The 12296-nt window shown below is 37.0% G+C and overlaps 1 protein-coding gene across 2 annotated transcripts in view; it reads left to right on the top strand.

Annotated features, from left to right (window-relative positions):
* The window catches only part of RNF17 (ring finger protein 17), a 148092-nt gene that overhangs the window by 74911 nt on the left and 60885 nt on the right, over positions 1-12296 (top strand). For both annotated transcript variants that reach the window (XM_032403412.1, XM_032403410.1), the window contains exons 20-22: positions 1938-2165; positions 2834-2984; positions 3140-3258. In XM_032403412.1, coding sequence (XP_032259303.1) covers positions 1938-2165; positions 2834-2984; positions 3140-3258 — 498 coding nt within the window. The remainder of the gene's footprint in view (positions 1-1937; positions 2166-2833; positions 2985-3139; positions 3259-12296) is intronic.

Here is a 12296-nt window from a genome sequence, read left to right as displayed (position 1 = left end):
CTATACTCATTAAACAGTTTGTCATCAGCACCCTCATTGTAGTGGTTTATTATGACATTTATGTTGGACCCTGTATTTTCATGTTGTGACACTAAGGTGATGGGAGTATTTCTGGAATCCTTTCCTACACAAAGATGGCTAGCAATAGCTTAACTCTACAGAAAAGTGGCTATCGATCACAAAACTATATTCCACTAAATACAAGCCAAATGTTTCTCCAACTCAACTTCCCTGTAGTCAACTCAAAGTGCTGTATCCAACACCCAAATGAAAAGAAATGTGAGAGAAGAAGAATGAGGGTAGAGTCTATGACCTTTACTAATTGCAGTTAAAAATGTTTACTTTTGAAAATTTTACCAAAAAAAAAATGTTGATTTGCCCCTCCCAAGTTTCCTGTGTAAGTGAGGGATCCTGAAGCTTAAACTCAAGTTTTACTAAAACCACTTCTGGTATTCTGGCAGCTGCAACCAATCTCCTTGCCCTCCAAAACCCAGATCCCTATTTTCTGACCGCTGCAGCTAGACCTATTGTTTTCATTGTTATCTATTGCCTGTCCTCAAAATAAACCACGAGCTTCCCTTGATCAGTGCCTGCTCTGATCACCTGAGGAAATGAAAAAAAAAAATCCCACAAACCAGTGTCTCTACTGGATTCAACTGTATCATACACAGTACCCACCACCCTTTATAAAATAATATCGCCAAAATAACCTGGCTCCTCCCTACCTCAAAGTTCATGCCATCTTCTCTTGCCTTGCTATATCAAACCCTATGTTTTCTTTCAGTTTCTTGAATGTCTAGCTAACTCCTACTTATTCTTTTAAAATCTCTGTTGAAATGTTACTTAATCAGGCAAACGTTCTCCCAGACTAGATTAAATTTCATTGGCCTATGCCAAATCTTTTCTTTGTAACTCTTGTTCATATAATTTATTCTCATGTATGTAACTATGTGTCTCAGGGTCACTATACTTTAAGCACCATGAGAACAGGAACCCTGCCTACTTTGTCCACTGCCATATCTCTGCATCTAGCATTATGCTTGGTTCACAATATGTATCCAGTAAATATTAGTTGAATGGCGATGAATCCATGGATCTCTGAAGAGAGACCTGGTTAGGTGTCTCACCTGGGAGTTAGCAGCATATAAATATAAACAAGTCCATTAGAATAAATGAGATTATCACTTTCATCACTCATCTCAGTCTCACTTGATGAAAATGCAATTATGAGGATTATCACCTATGAAAAAGAACGTCCAAAAATGTAGATCAGGAACCTGAGACTGAAGAAAAACCAGGAACCAAAGAAAGAACATTTCAAGAAGGAAAAAGTAGCTAGTGCTGAGAATTCAAGTCAAATAAGGACTGAAATTTGTCCATTAGATTTAGCAACAAAAATGTTTAAGTCACCTTGGTTAGCTAAATCTCAAGCTTATTGTGAAAGAAATTTTTTCTTTATAGAAATAAAGGACATCTAATTATCTGTGGTTTTAGTCTGAACTAATCTGATTGATTAAATATTCTAAACACTTCATTCAATAATTTCTCTCCTTAATACATTTTAATAGTAATTGGTTACCACTTGAACTCTCATTGGCAAATGGATTGATACTTTTTAGTCAGGTTATCAAACAAATTATGAATAATTCTTCTATTCCTTGTGAGTACAAAATATCAATGGGAAATGGTGAAATTATAAGCAAACTTGGTATTTTAAACTGTTTTTAAAATAGAAAGGTTGGCTTTTAGGGGGTTTTTTGTGCTTACTTTGGTAGTATTTAACCCTTTTTTGAAAAAGAAACTAAAACTGCTATTAATATCAAAACTGGGAAGCAGTGAATCATAGCTAAAATTTGTTCATCTCTAGATCTAAGCAAATACAAACATAAATATTTTGCAAACTGCTCTTTTTGCTAATGGGTTTTGTTGTTTTCCAGATATACCCTCAAGGATAATTGCAAAAAGCATACTGAAGTATGGGATCCTTCTCCAGAAGAAATTATTTCAAATGAAGTAAACAGCTTAAATCCTGTGTCTGTAAAATCTCTACCTAATGAGAATCTCCAGTCACTTTATAATAAGGAACTGCCTGTACATATCTGTAATGTGATATCTCCTGAGAAGATTTATGTTCAGTGGTTATTAACAGAAAACTTACTTAATAGGTATAACATATAAGGAAAACATATATTACCTATGGGCTTTTTTCTATATTTTTTCCTATAAAGATCTAGAAATCATAAATGTAGAATTTTAAAAGCAAAATTATTTCAGCTAAACAGTTATTTAAAAATAGTTAAAAGTACACAAATAGTATCTTTACTAGTTATTTTCACTGTATTATTAGAATTAGTCATTCCACGAATACTTATTGGGCACAACCAGTACTCTAGGTAGGTGTTGGGGATATAGTGGTAAAAACATTTACAAGTCTTGACTGTCATGAGGCTTAAATTCTAATAGAGGGAGAGACAATGGACAAATAAAATATTTACTGTAGCAGATGATGATAAAAAAAAAATAGAGAAAAAGCAGTTGGGGAGGAGGGCAATTTTGGATAATCAGGGAAGACCTCAAGAAGACAGTGACATTTGTAATGGATCCTGAAGAAAGGGAGTAAGCCATGAGGCTATCTGGAGGAAGATAATCTCACACAGAGGGAACAGCTAGATCAAAGATCCTGCAGTGGAAATATACTTGGGTATTCAAGGAAGAACAAGGTATCCACTTTGGCTGGAGTGGAATGGGTAAGGAGGGACAGTAGAAGACATGTGGTCGGAGAATTATATGTTGTAAGAAAAGGTTTGAAAGTTAAATTTTTTTCCTTATATAGTTTAGAAGAAAAGATGGTAGCTGCTTATGAAAACTCAAAGTGGGAACCAATTAAATGGGAAAATGATATGCACTGTGCTGTTAAGATCCCAGATAAAAATCAGTGGCGAAGAGGCCAGATCATCAGAATGGTTACAGACACATTGGTAGAGGTAAATGAAGAGTTAAAAATAATAATTGTGAAGGTGAATGCATTCAGTATTTTTATCCTGAAATTTTTTTAATCTAATTTTATTATGCTATTCAGTTTGCAAAATATATTTTGAAATATTGTCTTTCCACAGACTCAAAGTTATTGCTTTCATAGGTCTTGCTGTATGATGTGGGTGTTGAACTAGTCGTGAATGTTACCTGTTTACGAGAACTTCAAGAAAACCTAAGGACAATGGGAAGATTATCTTTGGAATGCTCTCTTGTTGACATAAGGTAGTTATTTGCTGAATAAATTTTCTCACTATTGAATAATTATAAATCTTTTTCTTTTTGGATGGGTTCTTGTCAGTTTTCATTTTACTAACACTGAAATTTCATAAATTATTTAATTTTGAGATTTTAAGAAAAGGGAAAGATAAAAATTTGGAGCACATAAATTTTAGTGGTTCTAAGGAATAGAGAGAGGTCAGTATGATTGGTATCTAAGTAGAATTCAAAGTGTTAAATATTAAACTGGAGGGACATAGGCAGATAGAAATAATATGTGTTTCATAAGCTTAGCATTGCATGGAAAGCCAAAAATGTGTAAATTACCAAAAAGTGAATTAAAGAGGATTCTGGGAAAGTGGCATGAAATAGTTTTTGAGTCTAGTAGAATTCTACCATAAACACAGAGCAACTTGGATAGCAAAACTAAAGACAGCACAGTCAGTCTCTACAATAAAAGTAAGCAACTAGATTTCCCTCTGTAAGCCCCCAGATACAAACAGGTGTGGCACACCATGCCCTTATGGACCCTTACAGTTATCAGCATTTGTGTGGAAGGAAGGCTGACTGAGAATGGTATTTCACTGGAGCATGCAAGCCAATCTGAGAACAGCAACCAAGACTGAGAAGAGAGTAATGCAAGATGCTCTTCATAGCTGGATGCTAAAGATCTATAATGTGCCACAGTTTCATGGTACTGGAGCCATAGCCATATAACCTTTGGAAGTAAACTGATGCTGTCTTCCATGACTCACACTGAATAGAAACTGTTGGAAATAGAGCCTAATATTAGCAAGTCAGACAATGGGGCAAAGGAAAGAAAAGATGCAGGCAAAAGTAGGGGAGAGGAGCAAGATATCAAAATATGAGGCCACATTTTCTGTCATTTTGGTAAAACAACCCTGGAGAATTCTAGAACCATGAAGCTAAGAAAGCAATTGTGATCCACCACTTCCTTCTAAAAGCAGAGGAAATTTTATTTCACTTAAAACATGAGCAAAAGAAAGAATTACAGTCAAATTCTGTACAAACTATTATGAGAAAAAATAATAAAAAGCCAAATAATACCCCTAAAGGCAATGGACACCCACCAAAACGGCATGCTCACAAAACAATAAAACTGTAAATTTCAAAATGAACTAAAAAATTTAGAAAATTATGGACACTGAAGAACAACATAAAACTATAAAAACTCAGAAATAAGGTTGATTACAGAAAAAGGAAATTTGAAATGAGAAATGACAACACTCAAAGAATTAGAAATAAAAGAAAATTGAAAAATCATATCAGAAATACAGACTAAACTAGAAAAAACACAAAAGCAAATACACAATAGATAGTATCTTAAGAGAAATAGAAGGCAGGGGGTGCCTGGGTGGCTCAGTTGGTTAAGTGTCTACCTTCGGCTCAGGTCGTGATCCCAAGGTCCTGGGATTGAGCTCCGTGTCAGGCTCCCTGCTAAGCAGAAAGCCTGCTTCTCCCTCTCCCTCTGCCTGCCCCTCCCCCTGCTGGCATGCGCGCGCTCTCTATCAAATAAAATAGATAGAAGATAGAAAGGAGGACAAACTTTTTTTAAAAATTTTATTATGTTATGTTAGTCACCATACAATACATCATATGGTTTCACTTATTTGTGGAACATAAGGAATAGCATGGAGGACGTTCGGAGAAGGAAGGGAAAAATGAAGGGAGGGAAATCGGAGGGAGCTGAACCATGAGAGACTATGGACTCTGAGGACAAACTTTTAAAATAAAAAAAAGCCAAAAATCCAAAAGATTAAAACAAAAGATCTCTAAAATAGATCAAAAAAGGCTCAACATAATGTGTAATAGGAATCTCAAAGAAGAAAATTAAATAGAACAAAACAATACTAAAAACTACAAGAAAGTGTTCTTAAAATAAAAGACTACTTAAAACTATATATAAAAGGGCGCACTGAATGTCGTGGAAAATTAATTCAGGAATGCTGACACTCAGAGATTAGTAAAATTATTAATTTATAAGAGGAAGATCACACTGTCATCACCAACACTTCATGCCAGATGGCAGCGGAGTAACATTTTTATTTTATTTTATTTTTTAAAGATTTTATTTATTTATTTGACAGAGACACAGCGAGAGAGGGAACACAAGCAGGGGGAGTGGGAGAGGGAGAAGCAGGCTTCCCGCTGAGCAGGGAGCCTGATGTGGGGCTCGATCCCAGGACCCTGGGATCATGACCTGAGCCGAAGGCAGACGCTTAACGACTGAGCCACCCAGGTGCCCCCGGAGTAACATTTTTAAAATACTCAAAGAGAATGGCAGAGTATGGGTTTTATATCCACCCAAACTGACCTTCAGGTATAAAGACTACAGACAAACTAGGAACCACTCCTGAGGAATCTGTAAGAGAACAAGCTTTAGTTAATCAACAGTACGTGAGAGAGTTTGACTTAAGAACTGGTGGTGAGTGTTATATTTATTTTACCTAAAGAACAAAGACTAAATGATCATTGTTACGGAAGCAGTATAGTATGGAAAGTAGATATGGCACAATTTCAAAAAAAATGTAGGGAGATAGAAAGTTAAGTATTTGTGAAAAGTGGAATAAGCTTGCCTTTTGCCTTATTAACTAGGAGTGAGGATTTCCAATAAGATACTGGGGAGAAGTTGCTAACAGTATTGATTTAATACGGGAACTCTGTTAACATTTTATATAAACAAATTAGCAAAACTAGTAAGGAAAATGAAATTATAGTCTCTCAGAAACTTCTTCAAATGACTTTTTTTTTTTTTAAGAGAGGGAGAGAGGTAGGGAAGGATGGGTGCGGCAGGGCAGAGGGAGAGAGAGAATCTCAGGCAGGTTCCACACCCAGTGCAGAGCTTGACACAGCCAGATTTCACAACCCTGAGATCATGACCTAAGCTGAAATCAAGACTCTTAACTGACTGAGCCACCCAGGCGCTCCTTCTTCAAATGACTTTAAAACATAATAAGCCGTCTGTACATACTTACCAGAATATATCCTAAGGACAAAAAAGTAACTGTCCCCTGCCAAAATCAACCGTTTTTTCATTAATCCCAAAGTTGGTTGTAATGTTACTGAAACTACTGTGTGTGTATTGTGGGATAAGTCAAAATTATAATTATGTATGTAACATTGAGACCTGGTATGGTTGATACATGATAAAGATGGTAAGATTAAGGTTAATTTACCTTGTACTCCTGATTTTGGATCAGAATTATAACTAGAAACTCATGTGGTATTTTAATTGTAAAAAATACATGTCTTTTGGGGCACCTGGGTGGATCAGTCATTAAGCGTTTGCCTTCGGCTCAGGTCATGATCCCAGGATCATGATCCCAGGGTTCTGGGATCGAGCCCCGCATTGGGCTCCCTGCTCGGCATGAAGCCTGCTTCTCCCTCTCCCTCTCCCGCTCCCCCTGCTTGTGTTCCCTCTCTGGCTGTGTCTCTCTCTGTCAAATAAATAAATATAATCTTTAAAAAAAAATACATGTCTTTTAGCCTTATAACATGAAGGACCTAATAGCAGTGACCTGTGCTGGTGTACAAATTGTGGTCTCCAAATACCATTTCCCAATAAAAGAAATTGGAGCTCTTTGGGACACTATTGATTCCAGATCTTGGACAGGAAATGTACAGTATGAGCCTAGAATATTGTCATAGCAAAAAACAAAGCTGTAAAAAAAAAATGTTATGACAAAAGGACTCAGTAGCCAATCTGAATAAACTTCCACTGACCGAATATGAGACAACTTTAGCATCAGTAAGATAGTTGTAATGTGGTAAAGCATTTGACATATTTAAATCCCTAAGTTCATAAAGTGATTTTAAAAATCTTATTGGTCACCTTCACAGGATTCTAGGGAACTACCTCATTATTCTGAAACTGGTGAATAAGGAAAATGAAAATTTGTCTTGCTTTTCCTATACTATCTATATCTCAGGATAATCAAATAGTTGATAAGGGGAAGTTGTTCTTTGTAAGTATTCCAGCTAACAAAGGAAGAATGATATCATTAGAATTCTACCATTTTACAACCCTAATAAACTAAGTAGTCAGGGGCGCCTGGGTGGCTCAGTCAGTTAAGCGTCTGCCTTCGGCTCGGGTCATGGTCCCGGGGTCCTGGGATCGAGCCCGCATTGGGCTCCCTGCTCTGCGGGAATCCTGCTTCTACCTCTCCCACTCCCCCTGCTTGTGTTCCCTCTCTCACTGTGTCTCTCTCTGTCAAATAAATAAATAAAATCTTTAAAAAAAAAAAAAACTAGAGTCTAGACAGTGATTGTCAATGGCTGCTAATATCACAAAATGAAAATTGGGCATCATGTGCTTCATGATAGAAGTACACAGCACCACTTATGAATAGTATTGCTGAAATAAGTAGAAACCTGAACCTCATCAATACTGCATAACTAACTATGAATTTAAAGTAGATTCAAGGGACAGAGAAACATATTAAACATCATGGGAATGCAGTCAGCTAAATCCAGTCATGGAAACTGTAGAACAATGACTCAGTTTCTTTAACAAAAAAAATCGTAAGGGATAATTCAAAATAATGGTTTGAAACAGGAAAACATGAACACTATCTGAATGGTTGATATTAAAGAATTTTTTTAGGTGTATTGGTACTGTGGTTAGGTTTGTTAAAAAGGACTTCTAGTGAAGTGTAATTGGTGTACAGTTTTATATTCATTTCAGGTGTACCATATAGCGATTCAATATTTATATACATTACAAAATGGTCACCACAGTAAGTCTACTTACCATTTGTTACCATACAAAGTTGTTACAGCCTCTGTCTTATTTATTTTATAACTGGAAAATTGTACCTCTTAATCCCTTTCACCTATTTCATGCATCACCCCTCACCCCTCTGATTTCATGCATCACCCCTCACCCTCTGGCAGCCACCAGTTTGTTCTCTGTATCTATGAGTCTGTTTGTTTATTCATTTGTTTTGTTTTTTAGACTCCGTATATAAGTGAAATCATATGGTATTTGTCTTTCTCTGTCTGACTTATTTCACTTAGCATAATACCCTCTAAGTCTACCCTTTTTGTTGGAAATGGCAAGATATCATTCTTTTTTTATGGCTGAGTAATGTTCCATGGTATGTATATGCCACATCTTTATCCATTCAACTATCAGTGGATACTTGGGTTACTTCCACGTTTTGGCTGTTGTAAATAATGTTGCCCTAAACATAGGGGTGCATATATCTTTTTCAATTAGTGTTTTTGGATTCTTTGAGTAAATGCCTAATAGTGGAATTATTGCATCTTATGGTAATTCTATTTTTAATTTGTTAAGGAACCTCCATATTGTTTTCCACAGTAGCTGCACCAGTTTGCATTCCCACCAACAGTGCACAAGGGTTCCTTTTTCTCCGCATCCTCACCAACACGGTATTCTTATGGGGTTTTTTGTATGTTATTTATGCATTTTATTTTAATTTTTTAAGTTTTTGTTCAACTTCTAGTTAACAGTGTATTATTAGTTTCAGGTGTACAATATAGTGATTCAACACCGCTGCTCATCACAAGTGCTTGTGTTTTTTATTATAGCCATTCTGACAGGTGTGAGGTGATATCTCACTGTGATTTTGATTTGCATTTCTCTGATGATTAGTAATATTTTCATGTCTGTTGACCATCTGGATGTCTTCTTTGGAGAAATGTCTGTTCATGTCTTCTGCCCATTTTTAATTGGATTCTCTGTTTTTTGGGTGTTAAGTTGTATACGTTCTTTATATATTTGGGATGCTTACCCTTTATTGGATATAAGATTTGCAAATATCTTCTCCCATTCAGTAGGCTGTCTTTTTGTTTTGTTAGTTGTTTCTGTTGCCATGCAAAAGCTTTTTATTTTGGTGTAGTCCCAATAGTTTATTTTTGCTTTTGTTTCCCTTGCCTCAGCATACCTAGAAAAATGTTGCTGTAGCCAATGTCAGAGAAATTACTGCCTGTGTTCTTTGTTAGGATTTTTATGGTTTCAGGTCTAATTTAGGTCATTTTTTCTAAAGAAGACCTACAGATAGGCAACCCACAATAGAATATCACCTCACACATGTTAGAATGGCTATTCTCAAAAAGACAAGAAATTACAAATGTTGGTGAGGATGTAGAGAAAAGGGAAACCTGATGCACTATTGGAATATAAATTGGTGCAGTCACTATGGAAAACACTATAGAGGTTTCTCAGAAATTTAAAATGGAACCACTATATGATCCAGCAGTTCCACTTGTAGATATTTTTAAAAAAACAAACACTGATTCAAAAAGACATATGCACTGCTGGGTTCATTTCAGCATTATTTACAATAGCCAAGGCATGAAAGCAACCTCACTGTCAACCAACAGATGAATGCATAAAGAAGATGTGTGAGGTGATATCCCATTGTACCAGGGTAATGCTGGCCTTGTAGAATGAGTTTGGAAGCATTCCTTCCTTTTTAACTTTTGAAATAGTTTGAGGGTAAGTATTATCCTTTCCTTAAATGTTTGGTATAATTCACCTGTGAGGCCATCTGGTTCTGGACGTTTGTTGGGAGGTTTTTTTTTTTATTATTATTACTGTTTCACTTTCATTACTACTAATTGGTCTGTTCAGATTATCTATTTCTTCCTGATTATGTCTCGGAAGATTCTGTGTTGTTGTTTTTTTTTCCTAAGATTTTATTTATTTGACAGAGACACAGCGAGAGGGGGAACACAAGCAGGGGGAGTGGGAGAGGGAGAAGCAGACTCCCGGCTGAGCAGGGAGCCCGATGCGGGGCTCAATCCCGGGACCCTGGGATCATGACCTGAGCTGAAGGCAGATGCTTAATGACTGAGCCGCCCAGGCGTCCCGGACGATTCTGTGTTTTTAAGAACTTACCTGTTTGTCCCATTTGTTGATGAATAATTGTTCATAATAGATTCTTATGAGACTCAATATGGGTATATATTATTATTGGATTTCTTTTTTTTTTAATTTAATTTTATTATGTTATCTTTGTCACCATACAGTACATGATTAGTTTTTGATGTAGTGTTCTATGATTCATTGTTTTCATATAACACCCAGTGCTCCATGCACTACGTGCCCTCCTTAATACCCATCACTGGGCTAACCCATCCCCGCAACCCCCTCTAAAACCCTCAGTTTATTTCTTAGAGTCCATAGTCTCTAATTGTTCGTCTCCCCCTCCAAATTTCTCCCCCTTCATTTTTCCCTTCCTTCTCCTAATGTCCTCCATGCTATTCCTTATGTTCCACAAATAAGTGAAACCATATGATAATTGACTTTCTCTGCTTGACTTATTTCACTTAGCATAATCTCTTCCAGTCCCATCCATGTTGATGTAAAAGTTGGATATTCATCCTTTCTGATGGCTGAGTAATATCCCATTGTATATATGGACCACATATTCTTTATCCATTCATCTATTGAAGGTCATCTCAGCTCTTTCCACAGTTTGGCTATTGCGGACATTGCTGCTATGAACATTGGGGTGCATATGGCCCTTCTTTTCACTACATCTGTGTCTTTGGGGTAGATACCCAGTAGTGCCATTGCTGGGTCATAGGGTAGCTCTATTTTTAATTATTTGAGGAACCTCCACACTGTTTTCCCAAGTGGCTGTACCAACTTGCATTCCCACCAACAGTGTAAGAGGGTTCCCCTTTCTCCACAACCTCTCCAACATTTGTTGTTTCTTGCCTTGTCCATTTTTGCCATTCTAACTGGTGTAAGGTGGGGTGTTTCAGTGTGGTTTTAATTTGAATTTCCCTGATGGCTAATGATGATGAACATTTTTTCATGTGTCTGTTAGCCATTTGTATGTCTTCTTCAGAGAAGTGTCTGTTCATGTCTTCTGCCCATCTTTTGACTTGTTTATTTGTTTTATTTTGGTGTTGAGTTTGAGAAGTTCTTTATAGATCTTGGATATCAGTCCTTTGTCTGTGGTGTCATTTGCAAATATCTTCTCCCATTCTGTGGGTTGCCTTTCTTTTTGGTTGACTGTTTCCTTTGCTGTGCAGAAGCTTTTTATCTTGATGAAGTCCCAAAAGTTCATTTTTGCTTTTGTTTCACTTGCCTCTGGAGATGTATCTTGAAAGAAGTTGCTGAGGCCAATGTCGAAGAGGTTACTGCCTGTGTTCACCTCTAGGATTTTGATGGATTCCTGTCTCACGTTGAGGTCTTTCATCCATTTTGAGTTTATCTTTGTGTATGGTGTTAGAGAATGGCCGAGTTTCATTCTTCTGTATAGAGCTGTCCAATTAGAATGGAGAAAATGATTGGAGTCTCTAAGGGCAGAAATGAAAGCTGAACTGGCAGAACTTAAAAATGTTGTCAATGAGATCCAATCCAATTTAGATGATCTAACAGCTGGGGTAAGCGAGGCAGAAGAATGAATTAGTGATCTAAAAGACCAATTGATACAAAAGAACAAAAAAGAGGAGGCCAGGGAGAAACAACTCAAAATCCATGAAAACAGAATTAGAGAAATAAGTGACACCATGAAACGTTCCAATGTCAGAATTATTGGGATCCCTGAGGGGATGGAGAGAGAGAGAGAGGACTAGAAGATATATTTGAGCAAATCATAGCTGAGAACTTCCCTAAGCTGGGGAATGAAACAAACATTCGTGTCCTAGAGGCAGAGAGGACCCCTCCCAAGATCAAGGAAAACATGCCAGTGCCCCAGCATGTAATAGTAAAACTCACAAATCTTAGAACCAAGGAAACCATCTTAAGGGCAGTTAGGGGAAAGAGATTCCTTACATACAGAGGGAGGAACATCAGAATAACATCAGACCTATCCACAGCGACCTGGCAAGCCAGAAAGGGCTGGTAAGACGTATTCAGGGTACTAAATGAGAAGAACATACAGCCAAGAATACTTTATCAGGCAAGGCTGTCATTTAGAATGGATGGAGAGATGCAGAGCTTCCAAGACCGGCAGAAACTGAAAGAATCTGCGACCACTAAGCCGACCCTGCAAGAAATATTAAGGGGGGTTCCATAAAAGGAGAAAGACCCCAAGACTGATATA

This window comes from Phoca vitulina, unplaced genomic scaffold (genome assembly GCF_004348235.1).
Source record: "Phoca vitulina isolate PV1807 unplaced genomic scaffold, GSC_HSeal_1.0 scaffold5, whole genome shotgun sequence".
Taxonomy (NCBI): domain Eukaryota; kingdom Metazoa; phylum Chordata; class Mammalia; order Carnivora; family Phocidae; genus Phoca; species Phoca vitulina.
This window is presented reverse-complemented; position numbering and strand designations above follow the sequence as displayed.